Genomic DNA, 22511 nt, shown 5'->3' with positions numbered 1-22511 from the left:
GGAGAAACAGCAAGAAACAGATTAACTTTGTAAGCACTACAAATTGAGAAACACTCATCTATCAGTTTGTAGAAAGAGGGATGCCACCCTCCTTCTCTCCAAAATCACAGCCCTTCCTTTGCTTTATGCCTATCACCTGGCAATTTACAGTCCAGGAATTTTGTGGGCAGGTAGAGATTCCAATTTATTGCTAGCATACCAAAATTAGTAAAATATACTGACCTGCTCTAAAGAAGGCAAAGGGAAAAGGATTCAGTAGGACTGGGAATTGTCATTCAGCTCAGTTTCTAAAATAAGGAACATGTTTCTGACCACTGGGTTTTAAGCAGCTCCCAGAACAGATCCAAACCCAAAAACACAAGGTATAAGACATACCAAAAACACGCAGCACACAGTTAAAGCAGCAAAGATGGTACTTTCTTCCATTCAGGAGATGTGAAGTTGCAGAATAAACTAGTATCACACAAAGTTTGGTAGTAGCCCAGAGGGACAGAATCTAAATGCAGTCTCCCTGATGAGACACATCATTCACAGCAGAAAAAAAACTGGCAGAAAGAAGATAGTTGAGAAAAAAAGGTAAGAAAGGCTGGAAGACTTTAATAATGGTGAAGAGGTCAATTTAAGTTTAACTAGTTAACTTACTGTTCCTGCAGTGGGGTAGAGTGCAGAACATTTAAGTCGTATCATTACCAACTTTTTTTAATGCTACATTTTACACTGTGATCTAAATCACAGGGTCTAAAAGAAAAGGATGGGAGGATGAGCTATGTAGAAGGGAAAAAAAAAAAAAAAAAAAAAAAAACCAAAAAAAAAACACCAAACCAAAACACTAAAGCAAAACTCCTCCAATAAGCCAAACCAAATAATGGCAAAAAAGCTGTAGCTTTTGCTAGGTCCAAGTTAAAGTCAATGTGTCATGTCCCACCACTTATAATTTTGAAAAGGGTTCATATTGTGAAGACAAAATGGAAAATTATCAGCCTACATAATCTCAGTGTAAGGAATGCTAGTAGATTTTCATCAAACTGCCTTTTATACTTGTGATAATCCTACTTTTTTCACCACTTCCAAAGTTGTTATTTTAATTGTGCATTTCATGCACAATTAAACACAATTTATTTGGAACTGTCCTATAAGTGACAATTCTTATATGTTGGCCTAATTACTGACCTGATTCTGTAGATGTAAAAGTTTAACGTCAAAACAACCAGTAAAAGGCAGACTGGATTTAAAAAAGAAAGGAAGGGTAATTGCAGTATAGCTTACTTCTTCAGGAACACTCATGTATCGAATGACAGCTTTGACATCACAGCCATTCTTGGTGCTAATTGCTGTCAACGCCGTTTTTACTGGCAAAGCTATGGGAGCGGTATTTTCCGGCCAGGTTGGTTCCCTCATCTAGCTTTCCATGAAGCTGCATAAACATTCACAACACTACTAACACCAACGCTGCAGCAGGAGGTTTTCTTAACTTTTGTTTAAGGCTGGTGCAGTTTGTTAGAGTATTAAAGGTCTGTTAAAAGAGCACTCTGTATGATACAGATGCGAGTATCAATTTAGAAAGCTAGAAAGTCCGACCAAAATAAGAAACAACTGAAGAAAAAAAAAAGACAAGAGGCGAAACTACCTAAGGTAGCTTAATACAAAATCAGTCTGAAGTTTTAATCACAGCTGCCCTGCATGAATTTTTAAGTCATAAAATCGAGGTAACATGGGCCAGACCTTCCACTAGCCGAGCATTCTACCTATGGCCTCGGCTCCGCCGAACCGTGCCCCACACTGAGAGCTCAGCCCCCCGCAAGCCCTAAGCCGCCGTGTCCCGATCACCAGGCAGACTCGGAGGCCTTAACTTTCCCGTCCCGACTGCGGAAGCCGCCCCGCTCCAGCCCCACCGAGCCGGGGCAGGCGGGGGCGCTGCGGCTTTACGAGCGATCCGCGCACCGGGCCCGCGGTGCGGCCCCGCCCCGCGCAGCGCGGCCGCGCATGGGCGGATGGGGATCCGCGCTCTTGGCGCGGCGGATGAATCCGGGGCTCGGCGGGCTGCCCCCGGAGAGCGGGGCTCTCACGGGCCGCTCCCCCCCGCTCCGCCCATGGCCTCCCCGATGGTAAGGGCTCGGCTCCGGCCCCCGTCGACGGCCGCGGCCGGCGGGTATCTCCCGGCGCCGGGGGCTCACCGGCCGCGGCCGCCGCCCCCGCCCCCGCTGGTGGAAACGCGCCGGACGCCGGGAGTGGCGGCTCCCGCCGCGCGCGGGGCGTTAGCGGCCCCCAAGGGGCGGGGGAGGGCGAGCGCGGCCGCCCCCGCCCGCAGCCTGACGGTGCGCACCCTCTCCTCAGGAGGACCCCGTCCTGATCCGGCCTTTCCGCGGCCACACGGCGGCGGTGACGGGCCTCGCCTTCGACGCGAACTCGGCGGGGATGGGTGAGTGCGGGGCCGGGCGCCGTTTGCTTTCCGGGCGGGGCAGCCCGCTCTCTCCTCCCTCTTTCTCTCCCCGGAGCCGCCGGGCGGTTCCGGGCGAAGGTCCGAGCTCGGAGGCGGGGCAGGCTCCCGCTCCTTCGGGCGGGCTAAGGAGTCTCGTCCCCTTCCTTAAGCGACAACTTTTTGAGCAAACCACAAGGCTGGAGGAGGGGTTTGTCCCGCGGAGAGAGAGGAGGAGGAGGAGGAAGTAAGTGAGGGGAGCGCCGAGGCCGGAGGGGCAGGGGCTGCTCCGTGCCTCCGCTGCTGCCCCTCTCCCCCGCGGTCCCCCTGGAATCTACCGGGCCCACCACGGAGGGCAGGCTGCAAACTCTGCCGGCGTCCCGAGCCCGAGGCCGGGAGTGCCTGCAGCCCCATCCTCCCCGGGGAGGCGGGGACAGCCGGCAGGAGTTCACGGACCCCTCTCTGCTAAGGAGCTGCTTTTAACTATCCAAGATGAGGATTCGTCTGGCGAGAAGATGGACGTGGATCCGCAAAAGCTGCATGTTCCTCGGCTTCTTAATGATCGCTTACTTTGTGGTCGAGCTGTCGGTTTCTTCCTTCGGTGCCTCCCTCACCGGCAAGAGCATCACTAAAGGGAAATGGGAGAGGCGCTTTTCTGAAGGAGCAGAAAAAGCTGTCGATTTGGCTCGTCCAGTTTATGACAAACCCCCACCTGATCCTTATGCTCCAGGAGAATGGGGTAAACCCTCTCGCCCCCAGCTGAGTCCTGAGGAACAGAAACAGGAAGAAGAGCTGATTGAGAAGTATGCAATAAATATTTATTTAAGTGATAAAATTTCTCTCCACCGGCACATTGAAGATAATCGACTGAGTGGTTGTAAAACTAAATCTTACAACTACAGAAGACTGCCCACAACATCTGTTATAATTGCTTTCTACAATGAAGCCTGGTCAACACTGCTGCGGACGATACATAGTGTTCTTGAAACATCACCTTCGGTGCTTCTGAAAGAAATTATACTGGTGGATGACCTGAGTGATAAAGTGTATTTGAAGGCTGAACTCGAAAAATATATAAGCAGTCTGAAAAGAGTTCGCTTGATAAGAACCAACAAACGAGAAGGTTTGGTTCGTGCACGCTTGATTGGCGCTACCTTTGCTACAGGTGATGTTCTCACATTCCTAGATTGTCACTGTGAATGTGTTTCTGGCTGGCTGGAACCACTGCTCGAGAGGATTGCTGAGAATGAGACTGTTATTGTTTGTCCTGTCATTGACACCATTGACTGGAAAACATTTGAATACTACATGCAAACAGCAGAGCCCATGATTGGGGGGTTTGACTGGCGGCTGACGTTCCAGTGGCACTCGGTGCCTAAACATGAACGTCTCAGGCGCAAGTCAGAAACCGACCCAATCAGATCCCCAACTATGGCTGGTGGCTTGTTTGCTGTCAGCAAGAAGTATTTTGAGTACCTGGGAACCTATGATACAGGAATGGATGTTTGGGGAGGGGAAAACTTAGAATTATCCTTTAGGGTTTGGCAGTGTGGAGGCATGTTGGAAATTCATCCGTGCTCCCATGTGGGCCATGTGTTTCCAAAGCGTGCGCCCTATGCTAGACCAAATTTCCTTCAGAATACGGCACGTGCTGCTGAGGTGTGGATGGATGAGTTCAAAGATCACTTTTACAACAGAAATCCTTCAGCAAGGAAAGAAAACTATGGAGACATTTCTGAAAGAAAGATTCTTAGGGAGCGTTTGAAATGCAAGAGTTTTCACTGGTATTTAAAAAATGTATTTGCTGAGTTGCATGTACCAGAAGATCGTCCTGGCTGGCACGGTGCTATCCGCAGCACAGGAATACCTTCAGAGTGCCTTGACTATGTCTTACAAGAACATAATCCTACCGGGTCTCACCTTTCTCTCTTTGGCTGTCATGGTCAGGGGGGCAACCAATTTTTTGAATATACATCAAATCAGGAGATTAGATTTAACTCTGTAACTGAGCTATGTGCTGAAGTCCCTGAGCGTGAAGACTTCATAGGTATGAGGAGCTGCCCAAAAGATGGATCTCCTATCCCAGAAATTATTATCTGGCACTTCAAAGAAGATGGGACTATTTATCATCCTCATTCGGGGAAATGCCTTACTGCTTATCGTACGACTGAGGGGCACGCTGATGTACAAATGAGAACTTGTAATGCTGGAGATAAAAATCAGATTTGGAAATTTGAGAAATAATCACTGCTGGTAGTATGAATTGGATGGAGTGTGGTCTCCAGGCTTTTTACACGTGTGAGCACATAGCAATGTTTGATTGAATACTTTGAAATGTTTTCACATCTGTCTGTAGTGGTGTAGAAACTGGCTACTATGCTGAACTGTATGGAAAGCAAAAGTGAATAGTGGAGTTCAGTTTCTAAAACATGGATTAGAACATCTAATGCCTTTTATTTTTGTAAAATTTTGATCCATTATTACTTTCCTCAGTCTTGATTATAAAACAAAGGCTTCTGAGTGGACTGAAGACATATTTTTTTCATCTTAAACTTATGCAATAATCCTGTGAGATGAAGTTCCATGTAAACAAAAAATTTTTACTTACAGAAGTAAAAGTTAAGGTTCTTGCAGTGGTATTAGCTGACTGTGTTGCAGATACGTTATAAAATATGTATGTAACACCCTAAGTAATGCTACAGTAGCATGTGATTGAATGGACATTGATGTGGAAAGTTGAATCTAAGCCTTGTAATGGTCTGCATTTTTCTGGGAATGTACATGCTGTTAAGGGTACTATATTATACAGAAGAATAGGAAGTTTATTTACTAGAAGGGCTTTGGCACTGCTTTGCAGTCTTGTACCTATTGTAAAAACCTTACCCCATGGGGCTTAGGAGCTCTCATGCATTTAGAGGAGACTGTGGTAGCAGTGGAACCAAGTACATGCTGGTGATAGCATAAATAGAAGAAATAGGGATGGCTGCAAGTAAGAATTTTGTTTAAAGACAATGGAGAAGGAAAGGAACCACAAAATTGCCTTAGCTACTGCTATTTCTTTGCTATATATTTAATGTATACATTGCCTCTGTGTAAGCTTTTCCATGTTCAGCTCCACATCTTAGGGACACGAAAGTTATGTGATCTAGACCATGATGGAGTTTTTTGTTGTTTGTGGGTTTTTTTTTTCATTTGGGCTGTTTTATTTTGCTTTTTGTGTTTAGACAACAGCTGGCATAGGTCAGCCCTGGGAAGAGTTTTGAAATAATACAGCGTAAGCTGCCTATTTCTAGTCAAAACAATACCAATGGAGACCTTGGGTAAGGCTGGGAAGCTGAAGCTTCTGACATAAAGGGAGTTGGAAAGACAAAGGACAGCTTGGAGGAAACTAAGATTTGTTGATGGTTCAAAGAATTACCTAATTAGAATGTTTTCTTTATCTGTTATGCTTTTGAAGAGTACTTATTCTCAAATCATGTCACTAATCTGTTTTGATTGTGATTATATATGGTAGATGTGCTAGGTATATTGTGTACTTGAAAAAAAATTTTGCATTAGTATCTGTATTTTACTTTCATAAGATTTAAGTTGAACACTTTTCTTAATGTGTTGGGCATTCCAGCTGTTTTGATTACTCTCACTGAAGTGATAAATGTGCCTCAGGTAGCCATAGTGTAGAAAGTCTTTGCATGGGACTGGTAGGTAGAAACTTAAGCTAGTGAGCATTAGTTATCTGGATACTTGAGGAATGTAGTGGATGTACATTTACTACAGGTGTTAGTAGGTAGAAGGGTTGAAAAGGGACAAGTGAGACCTGATGTAGTTGAAGTTTTGCCAAAAATAAAGTTAAGAGTAAGTTATAACATATTCTTAAATCTTAGTGACTTGAGAACTTTGAGATGTTTGGGTGGAAGCAGGTTAACATAGAAGATGAACACAAGAAAATGTGGAGCTTGAGATGCAGCATTGAATCATGCTTAAAATGCTCGCCACTGTGTGGCGTGGATTTTTTTCAGACTTTAATTTATTTTTAGGCAGTTACTTGCAATTTGATTTTTTTTCTCTTTTTTATCTTCCTTTTTCTTCGAAGTTTTTTTTTTGTTGTTGTTGGTTTGTTTGTTTGTTTGTTAAAAAAAGGGAACTTTTTACTACACTAGGGAAGCATTCCTGAAAAATTGCATTCCACTTTGCAGCAGGAATTCTTTTGTGTACCTGCAAGTTATGAACCATTTATTGAATTTTAAAAGGCAGCCAGTTGTTATGTACTGGGGCAATAAATTATATAAAGTATGTGCTTTTGTGAAAAGCTTTCTGTAGGCTATTACATTCAGTAGAAATGACAGGAAAAAGGCCTAGGTGCTTTTATGTGCAGATCATAAATAGTATGTGCAATGCATGTTTTTTCAGATGAAAGTAATTAAATGGTGTGAATACAGACTATGCAAATTTTATACAGTTAATTTTTTAGCACTTGGCAAAAACTGCTTTTTGTATAAAGAAATACCTTCAAGTTAAACCTGACATTCAAAGTGTTCCTTATCTATTTAAGCAATAACTATATGTGAATCTGCCTCTGAGTTTGAAAAGTAATTCTGTGTATCTGGACCCTTCCTCCTCCCTATGACTTCCCTTTCTGTTTTTGGAGTTATTTAGAAACAAACTGGGGAGAACCAAAAAAAAAAAAAAAAAAAAAAAGGAAAAAAAACTAAAACCTTCCAAATGGGAATAAAAACATGTGAATAATAGGAGGAGGGACTAGAGAAAGAAAAAACAAACAACACCTTACTGTTTCAGTACTTCTATCCAATTATTTTTCAGTATGTACAGATTTCTGGAAAATCTGAATAGTTTTCTATTCTGTTAGACTTTGAAGATTTGGTGAATGCTTGTATGTATTTTAAACTACTGACTCTAAGTGACTTAAAAGAAATTGAATGTAAACTTAACACTGAATAAATGTGGAGGGCTTTGGGATTTCTTTTGAAAAAATAAAAATAGAAAATTAAACCTTGGCTAGCGTGCTGACTTTTCTCAGTTCTTTTCTTCTTGTGTACTTGTATACAAAATACAACAAAACTGCCAATAACTTGAATTTATGGGAGTTATTAAAAGTTCTTCGTATTTTTTCCACTGTGCTTAGAATTCCAGATTGGCTTTTTTGACAGAGGTTCAATTAATAATATTTTTTCTCCAAGTAGGAAATCTTGCAATTCATTGCAAAATATGTTTACATTGTGATGTTGTACTGTATTATTGAGAGCTACAGGGTTCCTGTAAAGTGTGGGGCTTTGTTGGCAGTGGTATTGTTTGAATATTCACACACCTATCATATGCACTGTATTCCATCTGCCCTATAATTCTTGCACTGAGTGATTAATTATATTGGAGATTTTTCAGTATTTTGAGAGATGTACATCGAGCTGTTAAAGCCTGTCTGAGTTTCTCTCTTGATCTTTGCACAACTTTCTTAGTCACCACTTTGTTATTGTGGGAAATGAGAGTGAAATGGTGATTCTGCATTATAGCAACTTGTGTTCATGTATTTGTGTGTGAATATATATAAATGTATACCCTGAATAGTTACAGTTCATAAATTGAACTTTGTTTCATTGCAAATACCATAAAATCTTTTTAATGGCATATATGAAGCTTAGGTATCTGCTTACACACCACTTTGCTGTAGATCTCTCAGCTTGGCCTTTGCATAAGGCCAAGTCATTGTTTTTTGTGTTCAGTTCTGTAATGACTCATCAGCAGAAAAGCAAAAGCAGAAAAGCAAAGATGTGTCTGCTATATGTTGGGTGTGTACAGAAGTGCTGATGTTTAAAAAAGAAAAGGCACTCAGGTTATAAACTGGAGTAAGTTGTATATTGGAGTCAGCTCAGTGTGACTTTTCAGCTTTCTGCATTTTAGTTATACTTTTCAGTTGATCATAGCAAGGGCAAATTGTCTTTCACCTCCAGACATGGTTCTGGTTATGTCATGTATTCTCTGAGGAGCAACAGGCATAGGACCTAGGACCTTCTGTGCTTTTTTTTTGTTTCTGATCCAATATTTAAGTATTCCATAGGCAGAAAGGAGTCCAGAGGGAAAATAAGGAAGATGGTAACAGATGTCCCACAGGAAGGAGAACTTCAGGTCACTTCTTGTGTCTCATTTACTTTGGGACAGCCCATCTATGAGACAGCAAGCTACAAGAAACCAGGCTGACATCAATGGTGCTGTCATCTTTCTAAGAATATTTCCCTCAGTTTTTAGAACTGAAAGCTGATACTGCACAGCCTTCATGCAGTTCATAAGATACCACAGGTATTTTGTAGTTCATCAATGATTTGTTTTAGAAGCCATCAGTCTTGTCTGTTTCACATTTCCAGCCCTATGCCTTCAAATTCTATTTTAGCTTATATTTCACTTTTTCCTTTTAGTTTTACTCCACTGTAGATCACTTTTCAGAATCAAAGGGGAAAAGGAATTCTTTCAAGTACAATTAGAAAGATCTTGCTGTAAAACAGGGTTTTGAAAAGTTGAAATGGGAGAAAAGATCCTTTATTTCTTTGTCAAATATAGGCCTGTTGATATGGGCATAGAGATAGTCTGGTCTCACATCTTTTAGCAGAAGCTAGTCTTTTAGGAATAAAAACAGTATCTTTGTAGAAAATTCGTAAAGGGAATTTAATAGTGAATATTTAATATTCTAATATGCTAATATTTTGTTTGAGGCTTGCCTTGACATGTGATAATAAGGAAGCTCAATTTCTTTGTGCTATGTTGGTGCTTGAAAGAAACTGGGAAGAGAAAAGCCATCTTCGTGTACTCTTCCAACTTCCAGGAGTTCTTTCACTCCCTTCTTTTTTCTACTAGGGTTAGGAAATTGACAGCTGAGGGATGGGAGTGTGAATACCTTGTTTTTATTTATGAATATATACTAACATTTAGCAGAGATGAAGATGATAGGGATATAGGAAAATCACATGTACCAATTTGATTCAACTGCTTATTGTCTTTGCTTCTTACAGTTTCTTGAAAACGATCAAGCTCTGGTGAAAATTAGGTTTGCCTTTTTGACTGTAGATAGTATAGTTCACCTGTAAAGTGACTGCAGAAAACCCATCCTCAAACATGCTGTGTTTTCAGAATGCCAACTTTATGTTCTCTTTTGAATTAGACAAGTATTAGTGATATACAATTGGTACTTAAATAGGAATTTGGAATTATATATCGATATTGTCACTCAAGTGTAGATATCTGAAATGTTAGAAGTCATGTCTTCAGTTTAAGTTGGCTTGTTTTTTTGGAGTTAAACACTTGATACTTGAAACAAGTTCCATCACACAGATCAAAATGAGATTACTAAAGTATTTTCCTATTGTTTTTAGGATTTGGTAAAACCAAATCTGGATTCATAGTTACTGATGTGCATGATGTTCGGCTTTGAACGTTTTGCTCGCTATCGTCAAAGTACTTGTAAGCCAGTTGGCTTAGTGTGTGAGAGAGCTATCTGTTAAGAATTATCCTTTACTTCTCCCAGTCATGTGCCATCCTTCTGAAAGCCTGGTGATGACATTACTTGCTACCAGGCTTCTGCTTAGGCTAAGTATCCATTAAAGCCTAATAACTCCTCCCCCCCCCGTAATACCCATTAAGTTCTCTGGTGAATCCAAATCCATAGTCGTTGGCTTTGGCTTTCATAAGAGCAGTGAGCAGACTCCTAATGTCTTTTACTTCTTGCAGTTACCTGCTCTGTGGATAGGCTTCTTATATTGTGGAAGCTGAATACGCAGTGCAGCGCCTACAGATTTTCAGGCCATTCGGAAGCGGTGACAAGCGTAGAGTTCTCACCAGATGGGCAGGTGCTGGCTTCAGCTTCTCATGATCACACTGTCAGGCTATGGATTCCTTGCATGTAAGTATAACCGAGCAATGTTGGATATGTGTTTCATTATTGTACAATGTGAATGTTGGAGGCTTTACTCAAGTTTCTTTTTCCTTTCCACATGCCTGGGCTTTGACAGAAACAGAGATTGGGGACCACAAGCAACTCGGTTCTTTACTGTATTACTTTATCCTTTTCTGAATATTCTGTTGTTTCAAAAGAAAAATATAGCAACTCAGAGGTCACAAATTTCATGTGTGTAGAACTATGCTTTGTAATATTTCTCTGGTTTCAAGATTATATTTTAATAAGGATTGCATGGCTACACTTCATTTTGGGGAGACAAGTGATGAAAACAATGGTTTTTAAACAAGAAGATTTTAATTGACTTGCTTTATCAGACTGTTCTTGAGTAGTAGTAATTATAAGTAATTCGGTATGATCTTAGGCTTGAACTTCCAAGCGTTACTTGAACTTGAAGTTACTTGAATTTCCAAGCGTTTTATAGATAACTATATTAAAAAATTCTCTTTCAAATACTAATGCTAATGAGACTAAAGGCCAATGCTGCTACTTAATTGCACTGTTCTGTAAAATTGGTCGTGCTAAATGCCACTTGAAGAATGTTATTCTAACAATATTTAAATAAGTATAAAAATAATGGTGACATTAAGATTTGGCCTCTGTATTCTGTTTTTCATTTGAGTAAGATTCTGAATAGGCCAAAATTGAATTTTATGGGGATTTAAGCTCTTTAATATAATTGTGGTCTGTGACTTGGTATTCAGGGTTTTGTTTCATTTTCTTTATTCCCCCCTTAGTCATGGAGAATCATCAGTATTGAAAGGTCATACAGCATCTGTTCGGAGTGTGAGCTTCTCCCATGATGGCTGCTCTGTAGTTTCAGCATCCAATGATAAATTAATAAAAATATGGAGTGTTTGCTATCAGCGCCTTTTGTTTACCCTATTCCAACACACTGGTTGGGTTCGCTGTGCCAAGTAAGTGTTGTTTTTATTCTCTTGGTAAAGTAGAATTCCTAACAAAGGGGATTTTATATCCCAGAGTAGAAATAAGAGAAGGAATGTTTGTGAATGACAAGTAATGATCTCTCACCAATAACTAAATTTTAATAAATGAATCTTACGCACACATGTTTTGTATAGACCTAGCTGAAGTATGAAAGCTTGCTTTATGTTAATATGTGTACGTATTAAATCAGTTGCTGTCTTCGTTCCACTACATTAAAGGACAAATGGGGTCTTCTGTATTTATTTTCAGTCAGCGTCCTGTCTTTCCCGAGTTTTATTTAGTTTTTTGTTGTGCTAACTTATTTCCCACCACTTATGTCTAGATTTATCATGAATTACAGGGGTTTTTCTCAACTATTCTTGGAATAGTAGTGGCATTAAAGAATGGTCATGAATCCAGATGAATTACATAATTGGAAAAGGTAAAAGAAATGGCCTTTGGACTGCAAGTTGGGATTCATATTCTGTAAAGACAGGACAGCTCTTCAAAGACAAGAACAGATTGTTTGCTGATTTAAAAAAAAAAAAATTCCTTTCCTCCATATTAATGGAAAATCTGCAGCTAAGAGAGGCCTGATATAAGCCTCTTGAGAAAGGAGTTTTACACTGGTGAAGTGCAGACCCCTACAAAATTTCAAAGTATCTGATTGTTGAAAAGAAAAAGGAATGGTCTAGGAAATCACATCTGAAAGGTCTTGAACAGTTTTTCAATGTTATTGTGCTATTGCTCAATAAGTGAAATAATAATGATTGAGGAAGTTATAGACAAGTCAATTTTCCTCTTTAAAAACCTGGTCTGCTAGTCTAGGAATAATTGTGAATGCTTTCCTACTATTTATTATTTTAGAAAGAACTCAGCTAACATAAATATAGGTTAACACTGAACACAAGATTCTACTGTGTCCTCTTTGTCTTATTACCTATAGTTTTCTATAATAATCTCTTTGTCATCTGAAGTGACATCCTTAGGTTGCTGATACCTTCCCCCCAACCCCCTCTCTTCCTCTTGCTTATGGCTCTGTTTTTAATTGTAGTTGATTGTGAAATGGGCCAGAGTGGAATATGGGGAGAAGCTTTTCTTTTCGGGTTTATTAGTCCATGAGAAATACTAGAAGTTCAAATGTCCTTTAAATGTTACGCATCCTTATTTCAAACAGGCTTCCTTGGTTCTGCTGTTTTGCTACTTATGTCTCTCATGCTAATATAGGCAGAATTAGTTCTTAAGTAATGTATACACTTCTGTGTTCCAGATTTTCACCTGATGGAAGAATAATAGCATCTTGTGGTGAGGACAAATCTATTAACATCTGGGATACAAGAAATAAAATTTGTGTTAATAGCTTCTCAGATTATGAAGAGTAAGTTTTACTAGAAAAAAAAAGGAGAAATGTAATAGTGTAATGGCATTCATTTAATGTTCTATGGTACTTACATCTATATATGTTAAATCTGAAAACAGATCAGAATTCTACAACCCATATCAAGTAAAATAATTAATATAATGTTTTTCCAAAGAGGTTAACTGGCTGCACTTATACAGCTGTTTTTCAGCAATCAGGAGGTAATCCAAACAGAAGTGAGATTATTCTTGGATTTTGGAATGTTTCCATGTTTTCCCTCAATTTTGATAATGCTGTTTGATATTGGATGCTTCAACAAGAAGAAAGCTTTAAGACTTTTCCACTTGTGGATGAAAACAATATTTTGTTATCTTCAGTGATCTGCATTATTTAAGTTTAAAAAATACTTGCTTTTACTTATATGCAGTTTTCTTAAATATCTTAGATCCAAAGTTTTAGTTAACAAGTCAGTGGAATATTTATCTTGTATGTGTGCTTTGCTGATTTCATGGCTGCCTTCATCCTTTTTCAAATCCAAAGTGTTGTTACAGCTGGATGCTCAGTTCTTAGACAAAATTATTTGTTGCTTACAAACTCTTTGCAGCACTATCGTCCAGGAACTTTGTACTCTAGCACAAACTCTGAAGGTTTGATTTGGATCAATTATACCGTATTTTCAACAAGAGTGAGATTATGATTTATCATGTACATCTTGTTTTCTTATGCTTATTTCAGTTACTTGAACTACCTTATTTGAGTTTCTATACCTGTAGATTCCACACAAGTTTGTGGCAACTCAGTGTTAAAATTGTGGGCTTTATATATATATATGCACACCTAAATATTTATGTGGAAACACATTATAAATCTGTTTTCATTAATTATATTTAGATTTCCAACTTTTGTGGATTTCAACCCAAGTGGAACATGTATAGCTTCTGCAGGTTCCAATAGCACAGTGAAACTATGGGATATTCGAACGAACAAGTTACTGCAGCTTTTCAAAGGTAAAAACAGCGTAGTTTATTTCCTTTACAATGGGCCTCTTTGCAATTAAATGTGATTTATTTAGAGTAATACTGGCGAAAGTTGACAAACAAGTCATATTGACATGTTTTAAGTATTTTTTGTAGTCTAGCAACCCCAGTCTGAATCCTTTTTATATCTTTGATTCTCTTAATTTTTAGAACTGAACTAAGCAAATACTCTGACAAGTCTTCTATACCTCAGCACTTTTGTTATTTTTCCCTCAAATGAAGTAGTTCTTTGGGAAGTAGAAAAGAGCAAAGAAATAAAGTGTACATATCCTCTTAGTAGATATCTGCAGCTTTTGAATATTGTCTTCTGTAAATCAGTTCACAGAGCAGGGGTTAATTGTATATCATTCCATCCTTCTGGTAACTACCTCATCACTGCTTCTTCTGATGGTACCCTTAAGATTCTGGACCTCTTAGGAGAAAGACTTATTTACACTCTTCATGGACACAAGGTATACACAGTAATCCTCTTTAAATGGAGATCTTAATAGGTTGTTCAGTATCTTTACAAAGGGAAAGTAACATTTATGCCATTGCGTTTTTTATCTTGCAACTTGTAGATGAAATTTAGTGGACAACAAGGTGTTCTGTTAAAGCACCTTGTCACAAGTGGTTAAGGAAATGCATCAGTTTTTACCTGTAACCATGCTTTTTACCTGTCAATATTATACGCTTGATGTTAAGTAAAAGCTCATGTTCTAAATTCATTAATAATTCACTTGATTTTCTAAATCGTGTTATTTGGCACTTCAGTCCTATTGTCTATTGAAAACCAGTGTTTTCTAAGGAGGGGGAAGCTTACAGAAGATAACTTACGTGAAGAATGGCAGGCATTTCCTCCTTTTCCTGTTAATGCCAAACAAACCCTATTTTTGATAACAAATCATTCAAATGTATTGCTTTGAGTAATGTAATGTATATTTTGTAATTTTTCATTACAAAGCTGAAGTATAAAATCTAAGGATAATACCACTATTTTCCTAGTATAGATTGTTGTAGTTGTAATGTAACATCTTACTAAAATGTTCAATATTAACTTTTCAATCAAGTTTTGCAGAAATTTTACTACAGTAAAATTGTTCCTTATTGCATTAAAATTGAAAAATCTATTACATTAGGTAATGGCATCAGTGTTTTTCTCTGCACTGAAATATCATGATTACAGTAATAGTATGCAATTTTTTTTCCAGGGACCTGTACTTTGTGTAGCTTTTTCAAAAGGCGGTGAAAATTTTGCCTCAGGTGGAGTGGATGCTCAGGTTTGTGGTATTGTCTCCTTAAATGAAATGTCTTAATGTTTGTTACAGCGGATGGGAGTTAAATATAGTATGTCACAATAATTTGGTAATTACTCACATGCTCACATGCATTCTGTCTACTTGTGAGTTCTATAGACTTTCCATTGGATGTTATGATGAGGAGAAGACTAGCCACTTCTATTTTACATATTAAAATAATGGAATGATTTTTAATTAAGAATATTTAACGTGTTGCTATTCAGTGTCAATGAAGTAGTTGTGTTGCAATTAATATTAAGTTCTACCTGCTTTGTTAGGTTTTCACTTCTTATAAAATCCTTACTTTGTAATTGTAGGTATTAAGTTGTATTACTGGGAAAACTTTGGCTAGAACTGGGCAAAAAAAACCTCATGTTACCTTTACTAGTTTACTTTGGTGAAACAGTAAAGTACTGGATTTTATAAAGGGAAGAAGAGTAATTTGAACATTTTAATAAAAGTTAAACAGTAAATCTTATAATTAATCTCTATCTGCTGTAATAAATTTCATAATTAAGAACAAATATTATGAAGCTTAGAATCATCTCTATCAGGTCTATAAAGTTTGCAAAAAGAAAGAAATTTTGTAGCACAAGATTTAAATTTTCAGTGTGTAATGTTCCTTAGTTGTCTTTTTCTTTTCCAGTTACAAAAAGCTAAAAGCTTGACATAGTTATAAAAAGCTTTGCTGTTGAAATTAAGATCTTTTGAGTTTACCATATTTCATGGCTATATTCTGTTTTGTGGAGTTTGAAATAAATTTCAGCTAGTAGCAGGGATGGTCTTGGGAAATAAAAAAAAAATTGCTTTCTATCACAAAGTGTTAAGTAAGAAGTACTGCCAGGACTTGAAGTTATTGGAAAAGTGAAAATATTATCAAACATCCAATCTTAATTTTACAAGCAGGGAAAAAAAACCTGCAAAAACCAACCAAGAATGGGGGAAAGATATTTATTTCTTGACCCACTAGTATGGTCCTTGATTTTCCATACTGAAGTTTTAAATAAGATTTTAAGTCCCAAAATGCTACTTAGTCCTATGTGATTCTCAATTGTTCACCTTACCTTCTAGGAGTATTTTATTTTGGGTTTTATGACTGTTGGTGTATTATAATTAACTTGAGAGGAACAAAAGTGCATGTATTCACATGACAGAAGATTAATTTGAGAAGCTCTGATGAAGGCAAGGACTTACAGTATTGAGCCTAACACAGCCTACCCATTGAATGCCAACACACCCTGGGAATGCCTGTCTTACTTCAAAGTCCTTTGAATTTGGGGCCCCCTGAATGACATGTGTGTTCAGTGCAGTCATGTCATTGCCTTTTTCCTGCCCTGATTTTCTGTTGTAAAGCTTCTGGGGCATGAGAGCATGGAGAAAGTCGGTAAAAACCTGTCTCATGTTCCTCAGATGTTAGATATAGTGGGTTCGTACTGAATATATGAGAGGGAAAATCCAGTTTCATCAGGAAACACTATCTTAGTTAAATGTTAAATTTAAAAAGTAGTCATAGCAGATCTAATAACTGTTTAATTACTTTAAAAATGGGCCTTCCTATGTTTGTTAAAGTTTTTCACTTTGTTTTGTGAAAGTTTTGGTGGGAGAGGAGTACTTTGCTGCAACTTTCACTTTCTTAAGTTTTAAAATGTGCTAACCACTGATGGGTAACTACCAATGTGTATATCTTTAGCTAGAGTAAACATAAGAACTTTATTCTTTAGTGTCCATTTTCTTTTGGTGTATACACACATACTTTTCAAACATCCTGTTTTGCTGACCCATCCACAGCCTTCTTCCAGGTGAGCCAGAAGGATGGTTGTGGGACTTCTTCTCAACTCACTGTGATTATTGGTTTACTCTAATTGTAGGGTGTATTTGCTCAAAAAGTTCTGCTGGCAATGTCATGCTTATGAGCAGAGGCTGGCCATAAAAGTATCATTTTCTATCCCTCATGCAGTACCAAAAATATATTGTCTGTTCACAGTATGTGCTGGAGGCAGCTGATATACTCTTAAGTTTATGGAAGACTGCTTCCTTCATACATATGTTATTTCAAGAAGTTTTCAATCAACAGATCCTTCCATACCTTTCCATCAAAGAAGGAAAACCAGTATCTCTGCTTTTAGTATCAAGTTTCTGATTGGTGCAGAACCAGCTGACAGCGTTGTTCAGAAGCAGGTTAAATATTTGAAACAAACACTGGATACTTTTTTTTCTTTCTATTTGCTTCTTTCCTCAAACAAAAAAATCTCAAAATGTAGTGTTCTGTCATGTTCCTCACATTTCTGGCTGTATGTGCACATTGCAATTTATTTCATTAACCTGTTGCCATGGAAAACATAAGACCTTTTATGTGAAAGAGCAAAGTTATACCTATTTGTTTGGAAAGTAATAGCCTATGTGGAATATTCATAAGACTGGATAGAATGCCTCTGAACTACCTCTGTATCTTATGACTGTCTGCATTTGGTCATTGTGTGACTTATATATGGTTTCTTCCTGGAACACAATTAGACAAAGTTCAGAAAAGAGATTCCTGTTGCTAAAACACTGGAACCAGGTGTTTTAGAGTTCTGTGGAACTGTCTCATTTCTCCTATTCCTTCAAACATTCTTGGTAGACCTGCAAGCCTTTATAGGGGGCAGAAATTTAACAGTATATGATCCCTTAATCTGGCAGAAAAGTAACTTGGGACAGTTCAGTGGGACAGGAGTTTGCTTTGTTTTGTGATTATAGATGTGTTTTCGAGGCTACTTTTTAAATAGATTGAACCACATCTTTTAGATTTGAAGTAAAGATACTCTGGGGAAGTGCCTGTTTTGCAGTAAAGATTGGACTAAGACACCACGGCAGTTATGATGCAGTTATCTACTAGTAATAGCAGACTTTACTGAATAGCCACGTTTTGAGCACTGAATAGCCTTCAAATAGTTACTGATATGAAGATTTCTTATAGGTATTACTATGGAAAACCAACTTTGATACTTTGGATTATGAAGAAGTTCTCAAACACAATTTTAGAACAACATATATTGATGATCCTCCTCATCTTCTTGATGTTTACCCAAGGTCATCTCATTTCCATGATGAAAAGCGTAAGTCAATTGAGGTGAGTGCAATAAATTGTCTAATATAGGAAACAAGAAGCTTCTGTGAACACTGTCTGACATTTATAATTAAATATGTTTTATGTATACCAGGGAGCTTTTTATTGTCATGTGTAATTCTTTTCAAGCAACCATAATTTATGAATCCTCATGAGGGTTATTAGGCAAGCTGATGCTGGCAGGTTTATGCTGAAATTACTTTCATGCTGCTTCTGTGTCTATACATCTCATTCAAGCAAAACATACATGATAATCTGGTTTCTGAAATAACTGCAAGTGTTGCAGTAGGTATCTGAATTTCCAATAAGCTTTACAGTACTTACCAAAATACATCATTATAAGGAGAACAAAGTGCTGATATTACTGAAAGTCAAATACTTTCTTGTCACAAGCTGTCCCTCTTTCCAAGACCTTTAGGTGTTGTGAGAAGGTCTTGATATCTATCTAAAAGACTTTCTAGACTAGCAAGTGTGGTTTACAGTACTATGTAATCTGATTTCCTGATATTTAATTCTTGAACTACTTTACTGTCAAACTATCTACTGGCATCCATTGAAAGTGTTGGAAATTAGGGAATCAAAGTGCAATGTCAAATGTTCTGTGTCAGTAATAGGAAAAATTTTGTGTTTGTCAAATTGTCTGAAAGTTATGGTCAATAGGTAACCAGTGCTATGCCTTCAATGAGGCCATTGTTCACGCTTTATTTGTGACAGTTCCTGATAGAGCTGGCTGGCTTCTGCATGACGATTACCTATATTTTCTTCTCTTTTTTGATAGTCTCCAGGTTCCTGTAGTGTTGAAGAACTTACCTGAGATAAATCTAGAACAGCAATCAGAACTTTCTGATTGCTGTAATATGCTACCAGAGTAGTATAGAAGTTCACTGTTGCCTGGTTGCCTACATCAAAAATGTAGATAATGCTGCCATGGCATTTATTTCATCCTCAGAGTTTTAAAACACTGACATTTGGGGATATTGAGCTTTTTTTTGGGGGGGGGGGGGTAGGCATTTTTTCAATATGAATACATGCAAATGAGTAGTATAAAGATTGAGAACATTTGCTGGGGGAAGAGAACTCTGACAAAATGCATGACAAAGATTTCTTCTGTGCCTGGTTCTATTGTCAAGTCAGATGTGACACTTTCTAATGCTTAGTATTTTGGTCAGAACAGGATGACTGCATCCTGTTCTGACCAAAAGCTTCATAAACAAACAAGCTTCATAAACAAACTTCCATGCTGGACTTTGATATTTGTTGTAAGGTAAATGAATGAAGTCGAGTTTACTGGTACCAGCCTTCAGTATAGTTGGTCAGTGCCAGAACAAACTCAATCACAGCATTTGCCAGCAGATTGAAGCCAGTCTTGCTGGAGCAACATTTTCTTTCAAGACCATTCAAATTGCACCCAGTTTTAACATGTACTAAACAAACACAATGGCTTATAGCTGTAGGGGTTCATTGTCTTCTTTTCAGGTCAACATTTCCAGACCTCTCTGCTGTTTACATGCCTGGCAAAGGTGTGAATATGCGCTAAACCAATTTCTCAATTTTTTTTCTTGTTCCTGGTCCTGGTTAATTGAGAAGTTCTGGAAAAGCATTAATGAGTTCAGGCTAAAGTTAAACTAAGTCTAGGAAGCCTCATTATCAATACTAAATAGGCTCATGAAGGAAATTCAGTAGTTGAATATCAAGAAATTATTTATTAGTTAGCTTTGACAGAGTTAACTTAGCCTTATGTCTGCATTTATTAATGGCTGCAGCGCCTGTAGCAGCTGATAGGCTCCTGGGCTGCTCTGTAGTAGTGAAAGAGCTCTATGGCTTTGTCAAAGTTTTGGACTCTTTGTGTTATGTTTTCTGGCCTGATTTCAGAATTTTAGCAACAGTTGCTGTATTTAGTTTTCTATTAACATCATATTGTCACTAGAATATCTTTCTCTAAGTAAACATCAAGTATCTTATATTCTTTGAGACAAAACAGTGTCTGACAGTATCACAGAATCATGAGGTTGGAAGAGACCTCTAAGATCATCAAGTCCAACCTATGCCCTAACACCTCAACTAGACTATAGCACCAAGTGCCATGTCCAGTCTTTTTTTAAACACATCCAGAGATGGTGATTCTACCATCTCCCTGGGAAGACAATTCCAGTACTTTATTATTCTTTCGGTGAAAAATTTTTTCCTAGTATCCAACCTATACCTTCCCTGACATAGCTTGAGACTGTGTCCTCTTGTTCTGTCAGTTACTGCCTGGTGAAAGAGACCAACCCCCACCTGTCTACAACCTTCCTTCAGGAAGTTGTAAAGAGCAATAAGGTCACCTCTAAGCCTCCTCTTCTCCAGGCTAAACAACCCCAGTTCCTTCAAACGTTCCTCACAGGGCTTGTATTCCAAACCCCTCACCAGCCTTGTTGCCCTCCTCTGGATGTACTCAAGCATCTCAATGTCCTTCTTAAACTGAGGGGCCAGAACTGGACACAGCACTCAAGATACGGTCTCACCAGTGCTGAGTACGGAGGAAGAATGACCTCCCTGCTCCTGATGATCACACAATTCCTAATGCAGGCCAGGATGCCATTGGCTTTCTTGGCCACCAAGGCACATTGCTGGCTCATATTCAACAGGCTGTCGACCAGCACCCCCAGGTCCCTTTCTGCCTGAAATGAGTTTCAATGAAATTGAAATTAGTGAATTATTGTAATATAATATATTTTTATATTGTAAATTAAATACTATAGTAATAGTGATTAGAATCGCTTTTGCAGCTAATTTTTAGAATTAATGTAATAATATAATAAATGAGATGGTTTTAAGGTGAAATTATTATCAAATTTTCTCACTCCATTTGTCTTTTCTTGATTTTATTTCTCCTCCTGTCTGTCTCAATAAAAATTATGGGATTTTTGCTGTGGTGAGGAAGAATAGACCTCACCAACTGGACACAAACATAATTTATACAGACAAAATTGGTATCAGGTTACTATCAGCAGTAACATGCTTTAGTTAGCATGCACTAATTCCTAGGTAGCACTGTGCTTGAAATTTTTCAGTGTCCAGTTTTCATAACTATTTCCTCTTGTAACTAAGAAAAGCATAATGTCTAGGCCCACTGTGCTGTACTCTGGAGAAGGAAAAAATGAATTTTTGTCCTTCTTCAGTTAAAACATTTTTTTTTTCACATGCCAACATCTTCCTAAGCCAGAGGCAATAGAGAGAATTCTAGCATTAGGCTTTTCCACTGCAATCCTACCCTCATCTTTCAATGGCTTATGTTTCTAATATATATGGGAAAGGAAGAATGGAATCACAGGCATGTCAGAGGGAGCTTCTGGAGATCATCTATTCTTTCTATCAGTGCTACATCAGTTCACCTGTGTTTGGTTAGAGGATCTTGAAGAGGTTTGGAGATTCCCCTATCTCTCTGTGTGATCTGTTCCACTACAGCATAGCAGTTGTAATGACAATTTTTCCTATTATCTCATACACTTCAGATAATATGCAGAACTGCTTCCTTTCTTGTTATTTTCTTCCTTTCTTTTCATATTTCTATGTGAACAGGGTAAGATAATTGATCTTAGTCAAACAGAAGTAATAGTATTCGAAGAGGCTTGGTAACATATACAGGAGTTACAGGCAGGCAGAGGAGGCAATTTGGAGACGGGATTTTTAAAACTATCAATGGCTGCTTAAGGTTTGCTACATGCCACTACAATAACATCTAAATGCTTGAGATGTGTTGTAATACATTGCCTTGAGTTATGCTCAGCTGGTTAAGTTTAGTCCCCTGTACAACAGGACTGAAGAGGAATTGCCTTGGGATAAAATTAAAGGTGTTAGAATACAAAAAAGTTCAACAGATGGACAGGCAGAACTCAAGAGGAAAGTTTTTAAAAATACCTGGTGTTTCACACTTTTATTGCTTTTGGTTAGCTATTGCTTCTCTATCCCTGCTTGTCTCAGTGTGGCAAAGTCCCTGTAATTTCAGAACTTGATTCAAGGGGAATAGTATACACAAAAATGGAGCTGGCTAAGAATTTATTCATCTGGGATCAGAGGCACAGTTGCAATGTTTTCACACATCACCTGTTGGAAATGCTGTTTTGAATAAAGCAGGTAGCGCAAGGGTGTTAAGAATTGCAGGTATCATCTGGTGTTTTGCCTTCAGGATAGTGACAGAAAGATAAAGCTTGAGTGTATTTTGCCTCTTCTGATTACTTTTTCTTATTCACACTTCAAAGCTATACATTGAACCAGTAATATTTCAGATACCTTCCCTATTTTATTTTCACTCTACCTATTTTTAAGGCATAATTAACTTTTACAAGAAAATCATTAGTTGTGTCTTCTCAGCCCAGTAGCCTGAATTTTAATGCAATGTTGAATTTCATGTTGTTGAGTTGTAAAACTTTATAACTGTTCTCCAACTGC

The 22511-nt window shown here is 38.3% G+C and overlaps 2 protein-coding genes across 6 annotated transcripts in view; both read left to right on the top strand.

Moving 5' to 3' along the window:
- Positions 1–1946: 1946 nt before the first annotated feature.
- The window catches only part of POC1B (POC1 centriolar protein B), a 44340-nt gene continuing 23775 nt past the window's right edge, over positions 1947–22511 (top strand). For all 4 annotated transcript variants that reach the window (XR_010999127.1, XR_010999125.1, XR_010999126.1 and 1 more), the window contains exons 1-9: positions 1947–2105; positions 2335–2419; positions 10148–10319; positions 11111–11290; positions 12571–12678; positions 13552–13667; positions 14016–14149; positions 14888–14956; positions 17931–18083. Coding sequence is in view for 1 of the 4 variants with exons in the window: in XM_068190351.1 (XP_068046452.1) it covers positions 1992–2105; positions 2335–2419; positions 10148–10319; positions 11111–11290; positions 12571–12678; positions 13552–13667; positions 14016–14149; positions 14888–14956; positions 17931–18083 (1131 nt within the window). In the remaining 3 variants the exon portion in view is untranslated. The remainder of the gene's footprint in view (positions 2106–2334; positions 2420–10147; positions 10320–11110; positions 11291–12570; positions 12679–13551; positions 13668–14015; positions 14150–14887; positions 14957–17930; positions 18084–22511) is intronic.
- Positions 2232–5544, top strand: GALNT4 (polypeptide N-acetylgalactosaminyltransferase 4). Of its 2 annotated transcripts, XM_068190350.1 has the most exons (3): positions 2232–2419; positions 2590–2663; positions 2909–5544. In XM_068190350.1, exon 3 carries the CDS (start codon positions 2909–2911, stop codon positions 4658–4660), a length of 1752 nt encoding a protein of 583 aa, XP_068046451.1. In that variant the 5' UTR covers positions 2232–2419; positions 2590–2663; the 3' UTR covers positions 4661–5544. The 2 variants fall into 2 exon arrangements, with proteins under 2 accessions (XP_068046451.1, XP_068046450.1); XM_068190349.1 differs by having other exon boundaries at positions 2233–2419; positions 2590–5544.

This window comes from Anomalospiza imberbis, chromosome 5, assembly GCF_031753505.1.
Source record: "Anomalospiza imberbis isolate Cuckoo-Finch-1a 21T00152 chromosome 5, ASM3175350v1, whole genome shotgun sequence".
NCBI lineage: Eukaryota > Metazoa > Chordata > Aves > Passeriformes > Viduidae > Anomalospiza > Anomalospiza imberbis.
This window is presented reverse-complemented; position numbering and strand designations above follow the sequence as displayed.

Bases quoted from the DNA above. Each gene is read 5' to 3' on its own strand.
- GALNT4 (XM_068190350.1), top strand. From the start codon at position 2,909: ATGAGGATTCGTCTGGCGAGAAGATGGACGTGGATCCGCAAAAGCTGC.